Source organism: Erythrolamprus reginae, chromosome 1 (genome assembly GCF_031021105.1).
Source record: "Erythrolamprus reginae isolate rEryReg1 chromosome 1, rEryReg1.hap1, whole genome shotgun sequence".
In the NCBI taxonomy this organism is placed as follows: Eukaryota; Metazoa; Chordata; class Lepidosauria; order Squamata; family Dipsadidae; genus Erythrolamprus; species Erythrolamprus reginae.
The window spans coordinates 172,748,781-172,772,190 of record NC_091950.1 but is presented as its reverse complement, the minus strand read 5'-3'; the positions used below and the strand labels follow the sequence as shown (position 1 = coordinate 172,772,190).

Sequence of the window (23,410 nt, the reverse complement as noted above, 5' to 3'; positions counted from 1 at the left end):
CATTCATGGCCAGATCTCATTGGTTACCACCATAAGATCAATGGCCCCAGACCTGTCACTTTTCAAGTATAGCCCCATGTAGAGTGAATTGCAATAATCTAACCGTGAAGTTAGACAAGGGAATGAGTGACTGTGAGAAGAGTCTCCTGATCCAAATAGGGTCACAATTGGTGCACTAGGCAAACCTGTGCAAAGGTCCCCCTAGCTAAAGTTGTCAAATGTTGGTCTAATCTTAACTGTGAGTCTAAATTGCAAACCCATTCTGAGGGGGGCAATTTCTTCAAATACCCTGAACCAAGGATGGACAGTCGGTATAGCCTTTTAGAGTCAATACCCACAGCCACTTGGTCTTGTCAGGGTTAAATCTGAGCTCTTAACTCCCATCCAGACTCTCACAGCCTCCATACACTGGCACATCTTATCCACTACTTCACTGAACTGACGCAGAGTGGAGATATATAACTGGGTGTCACCAGCATATTGCTGATACCTCACCCTATGTCATCAGATGATCTCACCCAGTGGTTTCATGTAGATGTTAAATAAGAGAGGAGAGAGGATCAAACCTACAAAAGAGGGCTGTAGGGGCCGACCTCTGTACTACCAATACTAGATAGGAAGAGAACCATTGTAACACGGTGCTCCCACTCCCAACTCCCTTAGTCATTGCAGAAAGATACCATGGTCAATGGTATCAGAATAGCTGATGTCAAGTACAATAAGATGGAGCAATGACCCCCATCTCGGGCTCACCAGAGATCATCCATCAGAGTGACCAAAGCAGTTTCCATGCTATAACCAGGTCTGAAGTCTGATTGAAAAGGGCCTAGTTAATCCGTTTCATCCAATGACCCTAGGAGCTAGAGTGCCACCATTTTCTCTACAACCTTTCCCACAAAGGGTAGGTTAAAGACTGGATGAAAGTACTTTAATTTTACTGGATTCAGGGAAGGCGTCTTGAGGAGGGCCCTCACAACCACTTCCTTTAATGCTGTGGGAAGGATCCCTCCCTCAAGGAGGCATTAACCAAAGCCCGAAGCCAGCCTCGTGTCACTTCCTGCTGGCCAAAACCAACCAGGAAGGGCACAGATCAAATAAACACGTGGAGGAACTCGTTCCTCCCACAGCCTTGTCCACATCTTCAGGAGTCACAGGATCAAATTTATCCCACACAATAGGACTAAGACCTATCCCTGTCATCTCAGTTGGAATTGCCCAATCAGAGTCCAGGTCCATCTCAATCTTGGCGACTTTGTCTGACAGAAACTGAACAAATTCCTCAGTTCTATCCTGCAAGGACTCCTCTGTTCCCTTTACATTGAGAAGGGAATGAGTCACCCTAAAAAGGGTGGCTGGGCATGAATCAGTGAACACAAAAGTGTGGAAAAATGAGAACATTTGCTGTCTAATATATCCTAATAAAGGCTCTTAACAGTATTCGGTCAGATTCAGAGTTACTGGTTCTCTAGTGTCACTCTAGACATCTCTTCTGGTGCTTCATTTCCCAGAGCTCCTCAGTAAACCATGGAGCTTTCCTAGATCCACTGCCACGGAGAGGTTGCAAAGGCACAATCCGGTCCAGTGTCCCAGATGTGGTCCTATTCCAGGCTTCCACTAGGGACTCAGCCGGAATCAGATATTTCCCCAAGTTCCCTCTGGAACCCTACGGGATCCATTAGGCATCTGGGACAGAGCCACTTAATTGGGTCCATCTCACTGTGTTGGGGGAGTGGTGCCTTAAAGTCTAATCTATACCCCTTAATTCCAGATCATATCTCCACTGCCCCAAGAGGAACATTAGGTCAAATGTGTGTACCCCACTATGAGTCAAACCCTGAACTACTTGGGACAGGTCCATGGTTGTTATGGAAGCCATGAACTCCTGAGCAGCATCCAAGGATTTGCCAATGGATGGTAAATTGAAGTCCCCCAGCACCATAAACCTGGGGAACTCCACCGCCAACCTGGCTACCACCTCTAGCAGCACAGGCAGGGTTGTTGTAACATAGTTGGGAGGCAAGTACATCAACAACAAACCCAACTGAGCCCCTGAGTCCAATCTCAAGAGGAAAGATTCACACCCAACAACACACTCATGGACAAAGACTTTCCAGATGAACCAATACCTGAAACCCATTAGTACACATCTCTGAGAAGGCAACATCTCCCTCATGACCCAGCCAGGTCTCAGTTGTTGTTATTATTATTATTATTATTATTATTATTATTATTATTATTATTATTATTAATAATAATAATAATTTATTAGATTTGGATGCTGCCCCTCTCCGAGGACTCGGAGCAGCTCACAACAAATACATGCCAGGTCTTCCCCCTCCTCCTGGATTAAATCTTGAATGAGAGGGGCCTTGTTAACAACAGACCTGGCATTAAACAGCAACAAAGTGATGCCAAGGCCCTGACATCACATGTCGCCAGATGAGCTCAATGAACTAGAATCAGAGGGGCTGGAATAAGTAATCCAAGACAGCAAGTCCTAGTTCCCCAAGAGCGGCCAACCCTGCCAATTATTATTATTTGTTTAAATTTATTGGGTGTCCAACTCAGTTTTCTTGCTGTTCCCATTACATATGAATTAAGCAATTTTACTAGATTATATAGTAGATATACATTTGGTTTCACCTTTTAAATAAAATGCTTGTTAAAGACTGTCCAGATAAGTAAGACAAGTTTATTGACTGTAGCATAAATTATTCCTAGTCACCAGTAGATGTTGGAGACTCAAGTTGCTCAATGTTTATGTCTATGTCAATGTTTGCTATTTTGATAACTTCAGTACATGATGTAAGATTCTTCTGCTGCCTTAAACACTCCAAAGAATCTAATATATTCTTCAGAACCTGATGTATATGTTGAAATACGGATTCATCTAATCGCCCATAAGCCCTTTGATAGATCAAGTTGATCTCTATGTTTCATGGTTTCTGTGTTCCAGATTCATGTTATTCTGTTAAATCAGTGTGATATTTGTTTAGAGTTAGTAAAGTTAGGCTCCAACTTTTGGAGACTAGAGGTTGATTCAGAATTCTCTATTTTTTCTGGTACTTAGAAGGAGATTTTTTTTTTTTTTACAAACAAGATAAATGATTCAAAACTATGTTGGGGTTAGGCTGTCCTTCCTAACCCAAAATGGCAAAACCAGACATTTTTACCAGTTGTGCTTGCAGTGACGACATAAAATAAGTTCCAATTGGGCAATTGTTTAGCCTTAGCTTGCTCATCTCTGTTAGAAGACTGAGATTAAATCCCATTCCTTATTTCCATACAGCTGCACCAGTGGGTAGATGGATGAATGGGTAGGTGAGTGAGTGTGTGTGTGTGTGGATAGAAACCACTCTCACTAGTTATGAGTATTTCTGTCATTATACAATCTTTTACTCAAACGAGCATAGTGTCATGTGAACAATTTACCTAGCAATGTCCTTTTACGGGGTGGGGGGGATAAGAGTTGGGAAATCTGAGTTTCCCCTCTCACAATTCCCTGGAAGATTTCTTTGTATGATTTTTTTACTGCTCTTTAGATAAGCAAAGCAGTCTAGGAAGCACTGAACCAAAACAGAGTCAGCAGCTAAGCAGGGAATTATTTTGCTCTTGTCCCATAAATCCACACCTTGTCAGGAAAAATGCCTGAGTGTCTAAGTGATGAGAAACAGCCATGTTCACCTGCAGCTATGTTGGGCCTTAACTCAAGGAAGCACTGGGGCTGTTTAATTTTGAAATGGGCAATAATTCTTTTGTAGGGGAAAGCAAGGTGGTTTCTGTTAGATCCACCTGGTGCATCAAGAGTACATCTTCCAGAGTCTGCTCCAATCCATATAATTACATGGGAATTGACATTACTTTGCCATGTGTGATATATCAATTTGTCTTTGACCCCTAAGCAATATAACATGGTCCCCTGTTTTCTTTAATACCGTTCTTTGCTCATTCCCTCAGGTTGTGGAAAATTATGGTTATTCACACCTAGAAATTCCACTGAAAGGCTTCAGAGCTTAGAAAAGAGAACAGATTTAATCATCTCCACTTAGCCACACTTTCCCCTAATTTACTTTGGGTATCTTGGGAATACCTGCAAGAACTCTGAAAAGCAAAAGCAAAACGGAAAGAAATGTACGCTTCAAGTTAATTCTCAAAAGCAGGCAAAAATATAACTCAGATTACTGAAACAAAGAAAAAATGCTGTATGACTTCTCTCACACAAATCTATATTTTATACAGCAATGTTTGAACACCTGGCAGCCATTTTAATGCACTTGGTAGGACTTTCTCTTGAAAAAATCTGCCCAAAATTTGTAATAGTAACCAAAGAGCAAACAGAGCTTAAGTGGGATGGGTTATTTGGAGCACTTTACTGCAAAGATATCTGGTCTGCAATCAGTGAAGGGCTACCAAACTTTTTACTACCACACTGTGGACGTGGCTTATGCAGGACACCCTGTATTTTCTTTCAACATTTTTCAGTGCATATTGGATGCTCTGCGGTGGAGCTCCATTTTGGCTACCCCACTGCGCTCCACCCCATCCGGGCAGTAGTCCACCCCTGTCTGCAATAAACTTTTTCCTTGTAGGTTGGAATTAGAATTGCAGCCATTAGACAGAAAGGTTCTTTGTTCAGAAAAAAATATTGTCAGAGAAATAAATAAAAGATTTAGTTCTGCTGCAACTAACTGCTATGTTCACATAATACAAGTTGTTTTGTCCAGAGGACAGTTAGGCCTTGTACCCGCCCCACATTCCTTGGGCGGGAAAATACTGCAAGGTGATTGGTTGGCTCAGCCTGGCAGCCCGAAGCTTATTAATACTGACTCTATTTCATCCCTTTCTTTCAAATATATCTCTAGGTCAGTATTCATATGTTTAAATATGAGGAAAGAAACAAAAATGGGTTCATTGTAAAGTAATTTGCATGTGTTATGCTTATCTTACAAATACAAAATATTATGCAAGAATATTGTAAACAGCAAATGAATTTTATGAATCAGAATTATGGTATTTATTTTTGTAGCCAGGATTTACATGGCTAGATACTTGTTCTCCCAAATTCTCCTGAGTCTTAAGATTTTATGCAGGCTTGAAAAAAAATTACTTCAGTCAGTACATATATCAGACTTTTCCACCTAAACTCTTAACTGCTATGGCTATTAATTGATATGTCAATTTACTGAGGAAAACAATAGAAAATGTGTGTATTGGACTGGGGGTAGAAAATAGTTCTATATAGAAAACAAAAAAACAAAAAAATAACTGCCAAGGTTTCGGTTTTTAGAGAATATAGGAAAAGAATCTCATGGAAAGGTGTAACCACCTATTACTGTACTGTACTTAAAATCCTCTATACTGTATTACTGTATAGGCTAGAAAGAGTGTGTGTGTGTGAGAGAGAATGAATGCATATATTTATACCTAATTAAAAGACAATTTTGGTAGCCATCACTAAAAAAGGCATAGAAAGCTATGTAACTAGTTGTCCCATTTGAGGGGCATAGGATGTATAGAACATATCCTATGATGATTTCAGTCTTGATATATGCTAAGTAGTCAAAACTACATTGTTAATTCCAAGTAACAAACTAAGATTTATCCAGGGGTGAGCTACTAGCCGGAACGCTAAATTGGGCTCGCCACGGAGGCTCGTGACTGCTAGCGGAGCCAGCATGATTTTGCTTCTGCACCTTTGTAGGCAACAAAATAGCGCACGGAGCCGCAGATGCACCCATGTTTCGGCATGCGTGGAAGAAAAAAACTCGCTGAAACAGAGGTGCACCTGTGGTTCCATGCACAATTTTTCTACTTCCACAGGTGAAGAAGCAAAATCGTGCTGGATCTGCTAGCACTCACAAGCTGTGGTGGCGAGCCCAATTTAGCATTCCAGCTGGCAGCCCACCCCTGGATTTATCTTATATTTAAAGAGATTATCCCTAAAATAATATGAATGATTTATATTACATAAAAATAAAGCTGAAAGCTGATCATCAAGGATATGAGATGTGTTAGTTTGGAAATACTTTAAATTATCAGTCCCCTCTTCCTCTATTTTTATCATGTTTAATGAAAGCATCATATTTCTTACGGCAATATTCCATTTTAATCAAGGCAACATTCTTAACCATAGTTCACTCTCTGAGTTCACTGTACATTCAGAAGGAAATTGTATGCAGTTTTCTATCTTGAGATTTAGGGTTTTTTAAAAAAATAATTTGAGCAAGAACACCCTGGCCATGAAAGAGAATGTTTAGGAAGAAATGGTTTAGGTTTTATTATGTTCACTTCCAGCATTATAGAGGTAGTGGATGCATTTAAGAACATGCTGTATTATGAAACTTTAAGACAGATCAAAAAGGAGGCTTCTGGGGGGAGATGTCTTCCCACCACTCATAAATGTGATCTTATCTCAGTTGTCTCTAGTAAGGCATGATACAATTGCTACATATAAATTTCATTCTCATTCTGATTTGTCTTTTTTACAATAATCACTTTCATGAATAATTGACTCCCATTACTTTGCATTGTGGTTAGGTTTTTAAAACTTGTCTATTTTCCTAAGCTGTTAGTTAGAAGAGGAAGCTCTCCTCTTCAGAGTAAACATTGTCCTTGCTCAGCACCTTTTCCAACTATTCCTTCTTGTGACATTGCATTAAATACATTTGATGAAGAAGCAAAGCTGCCAAATATCCTTTTTATAGGAGACATGACATCTCAATATAACATAATGAATTTAGCATTTCCAGTCTCATAGAGCATAATTTCAGGCACTAGAGTTCCTATTAACTACCCAACCCCATTCCTGTTTTGCAAGTCTAGTCAAATAAGTGAATTCAAGGGTCTGGAATTAATCAATTGAAATGAAATAAAACTTTTATAGCCAGGAAATGTATTTTATTTTATTGACATTTTTACCATGGTTTCTTTAACTATGTCAAATTATTATTCTCCATTGTCACTCTGATTCTGTGAAGTGGATTTGGCTTGGAAGTATGATATACTATTCAGATATTTCTTTGAAGTTAATTAAACGTAAGAAATAATCTGAAATGGTGACAGAGACAGAACCTCTATCTATCTATCTGTCCGTCCATCCATCCATCCATCCATCCATCTATCTACCTATCTACCTATCTACCTATCTACCTATCTACCTATCTATCAATCATATATATATATCTTAGTACAGTAACTAATTTTTTATATGGTAGAAAAGTTTTCAAGTCAGAAATGTATAGTTTCCACTATGATAGAACTTTTTTTTTAAAAAAAACATGTTTTATCTATTATGTATATTTCTGATTATGGGTCTTCTAAAACAGGATCATTTTAAAACACCTTACACATTGTTTCAGTATAGAAAATTGCACTCATGTACCTTATTCTTCACTTTGATTTTATACATTTATGCACTTCAAACTTGAATTGAGGATTATAATGGGAGGAATACTGTAAATAAATATAGATAGTTTTTCCTCCAGTCCTAGACTACATTTAGTTTCAGATAGTATTAAGCAACAGATACAAAAAGTAAAGTTGTATACTGCAAATTGAAATAAAGAAAACCAGTTTTATTTAAAAGAAGAAAGACTTTATTTTGCTTCCTTTCCTTAATGAAACATGGACCAAGAAAGGAAAGAATATTACTGAATGGAAAGACATAGAAGAAAAATGTAGGCCCATAAATTTAACCATCCCATGCCATGCCTAAACCTTGAAGATAAGAATAATGAATGGACATGGGCTCCACCCTCACACATTAAAATAAAATAAAATACAGGATTTTCTTTTACTTTTATTTTATTTTACAGAGTCTTAGTCTGCCCCCAATGCTTCCTCTTTTCCTCTTGCCGCTCTCTTAGCTGCCCCATCAGCTAATCTATTTCCCAATATCTCTTTCGAAGCCCCCTTTCTGTGTGCTTCTACATGTATTACAGCTAACTGTGTAGGACCTTCCGCTTCCCCTAACTTTGAAGAACAACTTCTTCAAAGTTTTCAAGAAAGCAAGATCCAGGATTGCCATATCTCAGATGATAACTTTCATATGAAATACTTAAAACTAGCTGATATTAAAAATGTAAGCTTTACCATCGAACATATGAAAATGTATACCAAAGAAAGGTCAAGTATTAGGGGGCACAATCTGAAGTTAGTTGGGGGAAAGATCAAAAGCAACATGAGAAAATATTATTTTACTGAAAGAGTAGTAGATCCTTGGAACAAACTTCCAGCAGACGTGGTAGATAAATCCACACTAACTGAATTTAAACATGCCTGGGATAAACATATATCCATCCTAAGATAAAATACAGAAAATAGTATAAGGGCTGACTAAATGGACCATGAGGTCTTTTTCTGCCGTCAGACATCTATGTTTCTATGTTAATCCAATCATTCTGGATCGGCGGTGGGTTGCTCCCGGTTCAGACTGGTTCTTAGAGCTGGGAGTGGCAGTGGCAGGAGGCTCCATCCACCCACCCAAGAAACTTCTGCGCATGTTTAGAATTGTCCCACAAGCACATGAGCCCGCATGCAAAGTAGTGATGCTCTAACTTAGAACCTACCACTGTTTTGGATCTCAGCTGCCTGTCCTAAATTAATTACTGTAAGAGCTAATTTTTTTAAAAAAAAACCTTAACAAAAGATAAGCTTAGTTGTTGAGGTTAGACACGGAAACCTACCAACTTGAAAGATTAAATGTTTTTATTATTCTAATTCACAGGGGTCCAGATTTTGTGAGATCATTTTAATATGTTGATTAGACCAGCTTGGCAGCCTGCACCAGAATACAAATTTGGAGTAATCAGTTCTAACAACTCCAACTACAAATAGATGTTCTCACTGCTATGTCTTACACTTAAGAGAATCTTTAATTAAAATTGTTACTTTCCCTGGCACCACTGTCCAATCCCTTTTCTGCTGCTTGGTGTTGGTCATTCGTGTTGGTCGTTTCCCATTTTAATACCAACCCTTGACATCAATGAAAACTTGCTTCATGGCCTAAAGATAAAAGTTGCCATAGTTTTGTCACACAATTAAGTCTGCGGCAGATGCTTAATGGGAAATTAAAATCTCATATAGGGGATCCACATGAAGAAGAAGTTAGCGAAGAAATATTAAACAGGGTAACTTTAGGGTAAAAATGTTATAAGAAAACTACAGACCAGTTTTATTATTCTGAGTATTTCAGTGTTATCATCAGTCTTTTCTGCTGAATAAAAAAATGTTATTGTGCAGCTACTGCTGATAGGTGCAGTATAAACTAAAGGGGGGGAAAAGAAATATTTTTCTTCCCAGTAGCATAAGACCTGGTTTCATGCTTAAATTTACTCTAAAATTAATCTCTGTGTTGATATTAGCATTTGCTTGCGATAGGGAGTTTCCTCTTCGAGAGCCTTGCAAGCTAAAAATACACATTAAAGATAAAGCGTTGCCACTTTTAAATAAAGGGTGGGATGCTGGTGTTTTTTTTTAAAGAAGAATTCATATTCCTATATCTCTTACTACTCCCTCTGCTTTGGAATCACATTTAAATATCAGCTTTATATGCACTGGTAACCCCATATTACATATATAATTTTATAGAAAATGAAACTTTAATATGATTCAGCACAAAATGGGACACAATGGCAATAAATCAAATAATCATTGCTTGCACATAGCTTGATCTCACCGACTTAGCGTTGTAAGCACAGTGCCGGGTGGCAAATTTCCCCGCAATACAGTACAGTACCTGGGTGTAATTACAGGCACATTTTGCCAGTACGACTGTTACACAGAATTGTAATTAATTCCTCAGAAGATTACTGTGAGAATTTTGGATACCGATGCTGGTTTTGGACATTTATTACTGCTCTTTAGTTGGTTTTTTGCTGTGCCTCAGAGACAGATGTAAAATTAGTGTCTGTTTTGAGCCAGAAAACAGTATGTCTTACCCTCCTGTTTATTGAATGGTGGAGTATCATTCTTGAGGATCTCACTTTGTGGTTTTGAAGTAAAAGCATATTTATTTTGTCAAGTGGGCTGCCCCTCTGGGTGTACAAAGTTTTACAGAGACTGAAGTTACTTTGACCTTAATGAATCAAATTAGGATGTAGGATTGCCAAAGGTAAATGAGTTCTTGTATAAGCAGTTTTTCAGTTCTCAGCTTCATAAATTCTAACAGCAACAATTTGTAAATCTGTCTAGTATGAAAATAGAAAGATTCTCTCCAGTGAAAAGTCATTCACCATTAGTGGTAGGGGATAAAATGGCGGGATGTCCTTGTTTAAATTGGGCAAAAAGATAATGCTACAGAGTTGATATTTTGTTGCGGGGAAAGAAGGAATGAGGAAGAGGAAGGCAGGCAGGAAGGCAAGCACGAGGAAGGAAGGAAAGAAGGAAGGAAGGAAGGAAAGAAGGAAAGAGGAAAATTTATTAAACATTTCATTAAGTAGCTTTGCTTTCTTCATATAAAAGCTATTCCCTTCCAATTAATTACCTTAGTTTAATAGAGGAAGGAGGGCTAATTCCTATAGTTACAACAGACAGGTATAATCAAGGGGCTGGCCATCCAAAAACGAACATGTGCATTTAAAGATGAAATTCAGTAAGCAAGGCAGCTATTGATATGGCTTCTACATAGTTTCTATTCATTTCAGTGCAGAGTGTATCCGATTCACATGCAAGTTCCATTAAAAGGCTGCAAACAGCAGGTGCGGTTGAATTGAGTCCAGACCAATGTATAAGAAGGCCATCCATATCTGCCATTGCTTATTTATATTCAGGTTATATTTTCTTGTCCAATTCATAAAATAAAGGCAACAAACTGACTGAGTGGAAAGTGAAGTTATATTGATTACCGTCTTCAGTTCATACTAATGATTTTTTTAAAAGACAGAGGCCTTCTACGAGTGAAGTTGACAGCGGTTGATTTTCAGTCCAAAAGTACTCACTATTATTTGTGGAGAAAAGAGGTTGGGAAGTATTGTTAGTCTCCAGTGGTGATGGATGATTAGCCCCTGATCCCATACAGTGAGACATGACTTCATAGCATGTTTAGATTGTTGGAAGTCTTCAAGCGCCGTTCATAAATCATTTATCTTCCTTTCTCTTTTTTTCCCCTGCCCTCCATGAAGAAAATATTTCAGTTGCATTGCTGTAGGAACACTAAGGTCATTTGGGATAGCATGGTCCATTCCAAATAGACCTTAATAAGCATGGGTGTAAATGTGAGTGAGAATATGTGCCTATATTCCTCCTTTGGATAAAGGTCTTTTAATGTCTGTCCAGCCTTAGATAATTTTATTCACTCCTCCTGGACCTTCCTTTATTCCTCCTGTGCCCAGAGATCACTTTTTAGGAGATTGGTTGAAAGCTTCCCAGGCATTAGGATCTTTTGTTGAAGGCTTCTCTCCCCCACCCACCCAACCCGGCATTTAGAAAGGGGGGGTGGGATGGTAAAGAAATCTTCTCCTTGTTGCTAAGAAATAGTTAAAACTTGTAATGGGGAGGGTGGGGGAATAAAACAAAATGGGAGCACATTATTGATTGTACGAAGGTATATCTGGACCACACAGCTAGAGTAGAGATGTTAGAATATTTCTTTTCTCTCTCCTTTTTGTTCTTCGGAGGGCATTACCCAGCCTGAACTCGCCTAAAGCCTTGTGGTCACACCTCTTGAAAAGGTTTTGTTTCTCCCGTCAATTGGTATTCAAACCAGGTCAGCAGATTCTGTTTGCCCAGCTCCGCTGCCGTTTTCATTTTAATTTGCACCTGTTGTGCAGTTGTTCGGAAGGCAAGTGCAGACCCGTGGATTATACAAAGATCATATTATGAACAGATATGCACGGTGTAATCTTTTTGTCCCCAGACTCATATGACAAAAAAAATAAATAAAACCCCTTTCTTTTTCTTCCCTTTATTTTATTTTTATTTTACTCCCTGGGAACTTGTCAAAGCAAACAGATATGACTGACTAAAATTGTAACTAGGCATGTTTCAAGAATTCTCCTAAAGCATTATAAACTCGGCACACAATCCTTTTCATTTATTTTCTTCCACTTTTGTATAATCCAATAGCTGGCAAGAGCCACTTGAGATAGCTCAGTTGATAACTTAGCTGGATTGCTTTATTAGGCACAGAGAAATCAAAATGAACCTGGAAATTGTTTGTGCTCTTTCCTAGAGACTTCTCTCGCTCTTCTTTTTCTGTCTCTGGGTATATGTGTCTCCCTCTTGTTCCCATGATGTCATACTTATAACTTGGTGTGTGTGAGGGGGGGGAGAGAGGGAAGGAGGGAGGGAGGGAGAGAGAGGGGGAGGGAGAAAGAGGGGGAGGGAGGGAGCAAGGAAGAGAGAGAATATGTGTGAACTGACTGGTGTGCTGGTGTGTTTCTCTAGCCGAGCTAATGCCCCGTGTTTATTACTCTAATCTTTCTTGTCTGGTGGTAAAGTGGACAATTTATGTACTAGCATGTAGGCCGAGAGTCTTGTGAGGGCTGACTAATTCAGAAACAGCCACCTTCAATTGAGTTCACAGACCTTATTTACAGGCTGTCTATTTTAAGAAAAGCTACTGAGCATTTCTGGGTCTGAAGGCTGCAAAAACAGCTTGCTGTTTGTAAGTCACTGTTGTTTTTTTTAATAAAAAAATCTTGTTTTGGTTGTGCCACTTGAAATTTGCACTGAAGATAATGATGATGATAATACTAATAATAATACTAATAATAATAACAACAATGATAATAATAACAACAACAACAACAATAATAATAATAATAATAATAATAGTATCAGCAGAATAGAAGTGTTAGCTTTTCTCAATTTTACATTTGGAAAAAGTTAGTCTTGTTAGTCCATGTGTTGATTGCAGTTGTAGCAGATATAAGCAACAGAGCATATACTGGATGTAACTGAAAAAATGTACACACATAGCATGCATGTGCATGTATGTAAAACCACACACATACACATGCATAATGTAAATAGTTTGTAAATAGATTACTATATGATTGCTCACATGTTCATTTGTGTGTGCAAGTGAGCATATATAAATACATTTTGTTCTTGATGTGACAAGAATCAAACATTAGTCTTAGGAAAACGGCGGCATCGACATCTAATTAATAATAAATAAATAAATGTAAATGAATGTTACCTCACTTTCTGTGACAAAATGGTTTTTATATTTAAATTGAATTTTTGAAGTCACAACATTTGTGGCATATCCCTGTGCCTGAAGTTGTCCATTTTAAAAATTCTTCCCTGTTGTTTATTAGTTTTTAAAAGTTAAAAAAGAAAACCATGTTGTTATTAGAAATTCTACCGTGCAGGAGGCCTTATGTAAATTTAATAAAGTCACCCTGCCTTGTTTTTTTTAAATCAAATCTAAGTAGAAAAGTGAAGATTTATCATGCTCTTTCTTGTCTTTCCACAGTATTGAACTATGAGAATGTATTGGAAGCGGGTTCAGAAACAGATGAGGAAGATAAGCTACATATTGCCGAAGAGGATGGTATCATCGGTACATTGGATCAGGAACCCAGTCCTGCAAGTGTGCCTAACCATGAGTCTGACCCGCATGTGAGCCAAGCACTGTTGCCAAGAGAGGAGGAGGAAGATGAAATGAGGGAAGGTGGAGTAGATCACGCCTGGCACAATCACGAGATCTTGCAAGCCTCTGTAGATGGTTCGGGTAAGCCAGAGCCTCTAGTACCTGCCTCTTCAAGCTGTGGTTAAAATAGTTAGCACTGCACATAGCTGATAAACACAGCATACTTCCTTCCATGGCTGCAGTTGTATGTATGGCAACAAAGAGATACAAATGCTGATGACAGATTGTGAGGTGATGCTACAGATTAAATTTCTGTTTGGAAACAACTTTGACTAACATCTACATTTCTGTCCATAATGTGTCAGGGTTTTAAATATATATTGGTGCATCAAATATGTATAGGATGTAAGTATTATCAGAAACACCTATTTTTGTGCTATGCAGAAGGGGAAAGGAATGTCACATGCGGGGTCTAATATAAGAGTTTAGAAAATTCAGATTTGTACCACTGCTTGGGACTGAAGAGCTGTTTATCAGTCTAATGTACTTTCAGTGTTTGTCTGACACCTCATATTGTCATTCAACCATCTAATCATTTCCTTTTGTTAAGTGCAAATAAGATTTCACACATCTACCTGCTCAGGTAGTAATTTTATTATTTAGAAGCTAAGTATGTGATAAAGTTTGCCAATATTTGGGACAACTCTCCTGGGAAATGAGAACAAGCTTTGGGGAAGAAAAATAAAAATGCGGAAAATAATATAAAACAAAACTTTGATGGTCCACATTTTAAATGAAAAACCCTCACCTAAAATGTGCTTCACAGCAGAGATACATCATGTGCGAAAATGGTCATGAGATTAAAAAAATATTGCAAGATTTTCTTATCATTTGCCTGAGAAATTTGTCAGTTCTGACATTTAGCACACTAACATTAGTTGGAGGGAAGGGACTGAATTGTTTCCACGGTCATGTTCATAGTGTTAATGCCACCTAGTTTAATGCACAACAAGAATACCGTTAGACCAGTGTTTTTCAACCTTTTTTCTTCAGGGGAACCCTTTGGTGTCGTCAGATTTCTGGCGGAACCCTGGTTGAAAAACACTGCATTAAGCTGTACATGCTGAAGCTGAAATAGAATTATTTTATTAGCCAAGTGTGATTGGACCCACAAGGAATTTGTCTTTGGTGCATATGCTCTCAGTGTACATAAAAAAGGATACATTTGTCAAGGATCGTGAGGAACAACACTTAATGATTGTCACAGGGGTCAAATAAGTAATATAAATAATAAGGATACAAGCAACAAGTTACAGTCATAATCATAAGTGGGAGATTGATGATAGGAATAATGAGAAGACTAATAGCAATAGTAATGCAGCCTTAGAGGATGGAGGCAGAATCAGCAAATGCTGCTACCGTGTGGGGGTCCATGGCTGCGGAGTAGCAGAGAGAGGGAGGGAGAGAGAGAGAGAGAGGCTGTACTGCGTATCCTTGCCGGGAGTGCTGGGCTTGAGTGGAACAATAAGCGGGGGCTGTTCGCTCCGTTCCACCCACTTTCCCTCCCCATTTTTTTGGTGGCTGCGGAGGCCAGTGGGAGGGTCAGAATGAAGGCAAAGCCGGAGTGGATGCCTTCCGCTCCGCCTTCCACTCCTCCTGCCCCCTCAAGCCCCAAGCATGAAGGGAGTAATAGGGCATGCTCTCTTACAGTTCCCTGCACAGGGAAAAGGGAGATAACAAGTTGGACACTTGGCCTAGCACAGCGGCATGTACGCAGGCACAGGAAGGAGGCGTGAGGAGGAGCAGGAGAGAACCTTGAGCTGACTGGCACGCCTCGGCCCTGGACTGGGAAGCTCTGCGTTGGAGGTGCTGGAGAGGCAACCACTCCCGCCTGCTCCTCTTCCTCCTCCTCCTCCTGCCACTGCAGCCTGTGCTTTGGCCCCGCTACTGCAGCGAGGGGCTATAGGGGCGCTACTGTTGCTGTCGGTGCCAACGACGCTGCCACTGCCACTCCTCCTTCTGCTTGGTGGCTGCTGCTGCTGAGCATGATTGATCTATCAGACATGAGACAGAGGAAAAGGCTGCCCCGCTGCAGAAGCGGGTGGGATTGAAGGGGGGGGACTGCCTTGCCTTGCCTTCTTATTAAGTCGCAGAACCCTTGGGTTCCACAGACCCCTGGTTGAAAAACACTGCATTAGACAATAGTAGGAAGAACTGTGTATGTTGCAGGCGGCTGCTAAAGTACCTTGGTGTGTATTGGAGCAGCAACATTTGATATTTAGAACTCTTTTTATAGCACTTTGGCAAAATGTTTGGACACTGTAGCACTGATGAGCATGACTTCATTACTGAAAATGTGTCTGCTTCTAGGGGTGCAAATCAAAAGATCACAAACACTCCATACAAACTTAGTAAGTTCCCCTCAGACCTCATAAGCATGAACAATAATAAGATTGACAAGAGTTAGAATTCCTTAAAATGTGAGTGCCACATATTGTCACTCCATACTACTGCAATAAAATTACCATTGGCAGTTAACTAATACTGTTACTGGCAGTTTTAGTCAAGAACACTCTTATTTTTTAGTCTCAGGTACAGATATTGCAGTAGTATGGAGTGACAATATGTGGCCCTTCCACTTCCAAAGGCAGTGAAAATTTACAAACAGAGGTTTCCTGCAAGTAATGGTACCAAACTACTTGTACTGATTTCATTGGGGCTTCTAAACAATCCTGACTAAAACATTTAAAAAACCAAAATTAGAGAAATATAAAACACACTGCCTTTTATTGCATTATAAAAGGTTATCGATCTAGAAGCTGCTATTTCGATGGTCTGGAAAAATGACACCATAACCCCTAATGCTCTTTGATGTGTTTCCTTTTCCTCTTTCATCGTCAAGCATAACTACTTTTATATCCTTGCAGTTTCCTATTTTGTTTTTGATTCGCCTTTCTAGAATCCTTGCAATTCAACACATAAACATTTATCGTTATATCCATTAAGACTTAAGGTTTTTTAGATTTTCAACTATGAGGGAGTACTCAGCCCAAGATGCTTGAAAGATAAATACGTTTAATTAGGGGCAGAGGATGATCATTAAAGTAAGTCTGACTGCTGCAGAAGTCATTAACAATCTTAAATGAAATTTTTATTTTTATGATAGCCATTTACATGTATAATAAGAGCCAATGATTCTTGGGAGCAGTGTGACAGAAACAGAGTGTAGCGAGAACTCATGTAAGACATAGTATTTAAATGAGCTGGTGTTAGCTATTCATATTTGTTAATGAACTAGATATGCAGGGCTATAAGAATGAATGTTCTGATGCTTTAAATTTTAATATCTAGAAATCAAGGGTAAGGACCAATTATCAAGATTTCCACCTTTAAAAGGAATAATTAATAATGACATAACAAATGGACAGTTTCAAACTTTGAAAAAAAACCCTTAAAAATCAGGACCAATTGTATGAAGAAAGAATGTTAAAATCATCATTCAGTGTTTTGGAATATGCTTCCTCTAATGCTGATCATGATTTGTTACGAGCAATAGGAATGCCTTAAATAATTTTGATCACCTGGAATTAGTGAAAACTACAGTGCAAAACAATAAACTATCATTGGCTGTCTACCTTAATGGCCAATAAAAGCAGCATTCTGGTTTTACCTCAATTAAGTAAATTGTAAACCTCTAATCCTATTTAGCCATTCTCATTACATTGCCCAAGAAAGTTGCTCTGCTACCTGCTTCAAGTTCTAATGATTGGTAATGATTTATTGTGTCATGTTTTTTATTGTTCTCAAAGTGCCCTGATGTGGTGCCTTGATGTCTAATGAAAAGAGATTGGTCTTAAAAAGCAACTCATTGTTTATCCTGACTCTTAGATAAAACATTTTTTTCTCGTGATAAAATATTTTTCTTATTTATTGTTCAAAACGCGACAATATAGACAATAACTCTAATTTGGGGGCTGCCTTATTCAGTTGTGTTTTATCCCTGGTGCCTGACTGTCTACCGCAGTACCTCAGCACATAACTTTACTCTGAGATAAGCCCCCTCTCCTGTGCTCTTTCTCCCATGCTTTCTGTAGTTTGCCTGCAGGATGCAGGTTTTGAACTGAAGAGCACAGTGGAACTCTTACTGTGCCTTTCCGGTTTTAGCACAATCAAAGTTTTGTGTTTAGAATTGTCCTTGACATTCTTTCGTCCCACAATGGGGTGGACACAGTGTGCTGGAAACCATGACATCATTATCACTGACACAGACTTAAATAAATCACCTGCATCTTGGCCTCTTTCTGCTTATTCAAGGATTCTTCATCTCAAGGAAGAAAGTACTCTTTATTTTTACAAACCTTTATCTCAGGGGTGGCTGGAAAATGCAAACTTTTACAAGTGTTTTCAAAATAAATATACCCTGGGGTTCTCCGTCGGGGCATATTGCTCTCAGTCAGATGCAGCCTGCAAATCATAGGTGCTCTTCTGAAAAACAAATCCATCCAAACCTCAGTCACTGTCAGGACAAATGAGAGAAATTGTGTAGCCTTGTCGAGATGGATTTACTATAGCTGAACAGATCAAGACAGATTGTGATCTCATTGTCCCAGGTTTTGATTGCATTATTTTGCATGGTTCCTGTATACAAGTAAGAAATATGTTTCTATAACTGGACAGACAGACAGACAGAAGACAATTCCTAGATGAGCTTCTGAGAAGTTATTTAAGAGATGGCAAATGGGGTTTTTTTGCTCGGGTGCCAAAGGGGCCTGCATGAGCACGATAGCACATGTGCATGTGCCCACACCTATATTATTATTATTATTATTATTATTATTATTATTATTATTATTATTATTATTATTATCAATACAACACAGCAAACGAGAACACTGTGCTGGATTTCGTATTTCATCACCAGTCGGGCAGTTCCCAAGCACCTAGGACTGCGTGATGTAGCATCGAATTATGTTTGCCGATCCCAGTAAAGCGGCCTTTTGCAATTGACAGATGGAGATTTTGTCAATTCCGATGGTTTTCAAATGTCCGCTGAGATCCTTTGGCACTGCGCCCAGCGTGCCAAGTACCACTGGGATCACTTTCACTGGCTCATGCCAGAGTTGTTGCAGCTTGATTTTTAGATCTTCGTATTTCACTAATTTCTCTAGCTGCTTCTCCTCAATTCTGCTGTCCCCTGGGATTGCGATGTCGATGATCCATACTTTCTTTTTCTCCACAATCAGGATGTCTGGTGTGTTATGCTTCAGAATTTGGTCAGTCTGAAGTCAGAAGTCCCATAGTAGTTTTGCTTGCTCATTTTCGAGCACTTTTTCGGGCTTATGATCCCACCAATTCTTTGCCACTGGTAAATGGTAGTTCCGGCACAAGTTCCAGTGGATCATCTGTGCCACAGCATCATGTCTATGCTTGTAGTAAGTCTGTGCAATCTTTTTGCAGCAGCTGAGTATGTGATCGATTGTTTCATCTGTTTCTTTACAAAGTCTGCACTTTGGATCATCTGTTGATTTTTTCAATTCTGGCTTTGACAGCATTTGTTCTAATGGCCTGTTCTTGTGCCACCAATATTAGTCCTTCTGTCTCCTTTTTGAGTGTAAGCCATGACCAGGTCTTTTCTTTATCCACTTTGCCTTCAATCTTCTCCAAGAACTGGCCATGCAATGCTTTGTATTAATTATTATTATTATTATTATTATTATTATTATTATTATTATTATTATTATTTATTACTCCCTCTCCAGAGATTCGGAGCGGCTATTGCAATGCCCTCCTGCATTGTGTCCAATCCCCCACTTCATGCTCTCCTCCCCGTGCATGCCTATGACTATGCCTATGACTCCGAACTTTCAGAACTTCTGGTAGGCCCATTGAGTCCATTTTTTGCTATCCACAGGCTCCAGAAGCTTTTCTGAAGCCTGGGGAATGCAAAAACAACCTCCCCCCACCCTCTGCTGGCGATGACATAGGGTAATGCCTTGCATGCCCTCATATATGGCTCCACGTGCCACCTGTGGCATGCATGCCACAGGTTCACCATCACTGGGTTATGTAATAGGATTTCTTTTATAATGAAACAACATTTTGAAATTAAGGTCTGTAACTGATAAAGGATTTGAGGAAGTTTAGGGGGTGGGGGGGGAAGGTACTAACAAAATTACAAAAATTCTCAAAGTATTTTTGCCCACCAGTAAAGTAGCACCACTCTCTGCATCTTGAATATTTACATAGTTTTGGAAAGCAGATAGATCACAATGTAACTTTTCTGAACTACTGAAGAAAATTACGATGAGGAAGGAAACAAGTTACAATCTTAGCATTACCAATGTTATGCAAAGAAGAAGAAAAAAGCTCTTTTCCCTTTGTGACTGGGTAGATGTGCCCTCAGATAGAAACAAACTTGTGACTACTTTCTCTCAGAAATCACATGATATGGTCAAGGAAGGGGGGGAAATCAGCACAAGCTATATTTATATCCAACACTAAACCTCTCACAAGAGCTGTACCTTGATTCAGCTTTCTGGTAAACTGCCACAAGAAATACTGAAGCTCTGCTGCAGTGTATCTCAAGTGACAATCTTTTTTTTTTTTAAATCAATGTACCAGTACATTGATTTTTCTAAAGGTTTTAAAATCAAGATGTACTGTAGAAATGTTATATAGGGAAGGCAGAAGACCAATTCTCTGTAAAAGATATGGTTTTGTAAAGACTAAATCCTGCTCCTGCATGAATATTTTAACTTAGCATAATTCTTTTTAAACTACATAGTAATAAAATGTAAGTCAATAAAATATTTCAGTTATAAAGCTTTAAGTTAAGTTAGTTTGACTCTAGTTTTGATTAGAGTGACATCATCAGAACCTAATATTTTATCAATTAATTACTTGTACAATAAGACACTAAAATACTACGATATTACAAATTTGTGAATGAAGAAAAAGGAGGTCTCTGTTTACACTCTTCTGGTTTCCAACAATTGTTATGGAAATGCTTATTGTTTAAAAGCAGTAAGTATATTAAGTTTCATATAGGAAGAACGGTTTCTAAAAACATGAACAATTTCAGCCGTTATGCCTAATCATCAAACATAGTTTGATTCTATTTCCAGGATCCTTTTAGTTAGACTTTTTCACACAATTGAAAAAAAAAGATTTTGAATTTTATTCATTGAAATAAATAATTTATACTGATTTTACTGTGTAATAGCATCATATATTTAAAATGTAGTTATTTATTAAATGTATATGTCTCCCATCTCATTGTTTAGCAACACTTTTAGGTTCTGTTTTTAATAAAGTACATAAGAAAAAAGTTCCATGAGAATAATTAGATAAGGACTTATTAACAAAGAGAGAGAAATACTATTTTTTGAACTATTCCTAAAATTTACCTGCAGCCACTAAAGAGATGCTAAACATAACTGACAATATAAACAATACAAAAATATCTTCTGCTGTTATACAATACAAAAATATGTTGTGCTGTTATACAAAATAAGGACGAAAAACGAAGCAATGTAAACGTAATACCATAAAATAATGCTGTTTTAATTCTGATTGTAGGCATGTCCCATTAAGAACCTTAGCTTGCAATTTTGTGCCTACCTACCTACCTATTAAAAAGAAATTTCCACTCAATTTACTGGGATGCATTTTCAGAAAACTTTGCTATAGGATTGCATTTTTTTGCTGCGAGTGGAATATTTTTCTATATAAAATACCAGAATTGTTCTCATCATTTGTCCAAAGGCCAATTAATATTGCAGTTGTTGATGCCACTTTGATTTTCATCACAGTAAAAATCAGTTATGTAATGGCCAACACAACCATCAATTGCTACAATCTCTAGCCCTGAGAAGTGGTACCTTAAAGATCAAGAAGGTAGTCAGAATTAAACTCTAGAACAGTGGTTCTCAACCTTTCTAATGCCATGACTCCTTAATACAATTCCTCACGTTGTGGTGAGCCCCAACCATAAGTCCAGTGCCAATTCTCCCAACAGAGCTTTAGGCTGATTGACTCCCACTCTTAACACCTGATTGTAAAAATAGGTTCCAAGATACCAGAATAGAAGCTTTAATTCCTAACACCTTGGAAAATTTGAGTTTTCCCATGCTCTTAGGTGACCCCTGTGAAACGGTCATTTGATACCCCCCCTCCAAAGGGGTTCTGACCCCCAGGTTGAGAACCACTGCGCTAGAAACTACCTGCTCACATCCTGGGTACATTTCCATGGTTTCTTTGCCAGTGAATACGGCAAAGTTCTTTGTCACATAATTTCTGGACAAATCTAATCACAATTTCTGTGATTATATGGACACCTCTTTCCAACTGCTAGGATCAAGGAACTGCTGTCATATTTGTAATATCCCAGTTCTGTTCAATAGAAACACAAATACTGAATGATAACTATAAATAGGGAGAAAATTCATTCTGTGCAAGTTGTGGATTTCTATTCAACAAATATGATCAACTGCATTAAAAAAATTGAACAGAACCAGACATTCACAAGTTTTCAGTCACCCATGTTGACTGTCATTTGATCAGTATTTTACTATGCTGTTGGTATGTGACACTGAAAACATTCTTTCTTTCTTTCTCTCGTTTTTTCTTTCTTTCTTTCTTAGAAGAAATGAAGGAAGAGTATGACACCATGGGGCCAGAAACTGCCATTCAAACCACTGGAAACAATGGAACAGGTAAGGGGTTATATTGGGAGCTTGATTTTGTATTCTTGAAACTTGTTTAAAAGTTTTACAAAGAGAAAGAATTCAACATTTCCTTCACTTTCCTGGATGATAGTTTGAGACACGTCCAATAACCAATGTTTTAAAATTTGCCCAAGTAGTTTATCCTGATGCAAATCAGTGATCCACTGGTCTTACTAGGAACATTTTCAAAATATGCCTTACCTTTTTCTCCTTTTCCTTTTTCTCTTTTTGTCTCCCAATATCAATATGTTGAAATTCAGTCCAGAAAGATCCACTATTCTATGACAGATATTAAAATATTCTTAGTAATGGAATGGGTATGCATTTTGTAGAAACACCAAACCAAAATGTTTTATTGAATAAACTTTGTCTTTATTTTGGATGCTTTTCATGTTCTCAACTTTTTTTTTGCATACTTTTCTCAGAAATATGTTTCTTATTGATGAGAAGAAAGGAATATTGATACCAATGCAGCTTAGTTCTTGAGTTATCACTTTTTTTCCTTAGATTTGCTGTTCAGTCGCTAAGTTGTGTCCCATTCTTCATGACCTCGGGGACCATGGCACAACAGCCCCCTTTCCCACTGCCTCACAGTTTCCCCAAATTTATGTTCATTATGTCAGTGACACTTTGTGACACTGTCCACTTTTCCTTTTGTCTTCTATCTTTCCCAACATAAGGGTCTTTTTAAATAAGTCCTCTCTTCTCATATGGTGACCAAAGTATTTGAGTTTCAGCTTCAGTATCTGTCCTTCAAAAGAATAATTAGGGTTGATTTCTTTTAGGATTGACTGATTTAATTTCCCTTCAGTTCAGGGGAAATTTTTTTTGCTTAGTTTAAACTGTATTAAATGTTTTGTCTTGTAAGACTTCATTTTGTTCCAATCAAGGTATTCTACTAAATCCACCCAAAAGCTTATCTAGTTATCAATATTTTCCATCACACACAAGGGTAACCAAGAAATAGCTAAAAAGTTCACAAGTAGATTCTGAAAGTGAGTTCCCACTTTCATCATGAAATAAGATGGGCAGTGCTCAAATCAAATAAAAAATCTTGGCTTCCAAGCAAGTAATATTTGGGGTTTGATTGGGAGCATAAAGTCTTTCCTAGACCTATATCTTTCCTAGATCTATATCTCAGCTAGTC

General features: G+C 38.3%; 1 protein-coding gene across 4 annotated transcripts in view; it reads left to right on the top strand.

Moving 5' to 3' along the window:
- Positions 1–23,410, top strand: part of ZEB2 (zinc finger E-box binding homeobox 2) — a 196,881-nt gene that overhangs the window by 130,913 nt on the left and 42,558 nt on the right. For all 4 annotated transcript variants that reach the window (XM_070731488.1, XM_070731491.1, XM_070731489.1 and 1 more), the window contains exons 3-4: positions 13,421–13,678; positions 22,180–22,251. In XM_070731488.1, coding sequence (XP_070587589.1) covers positions 13,421–13,678; positions 22,180–22,251 — 330 coding nt within the window. The remainder of the gene's footprint in view (positions 1–13,420; positions 13,679–22,179; positions 22,252–23,410) is intronic.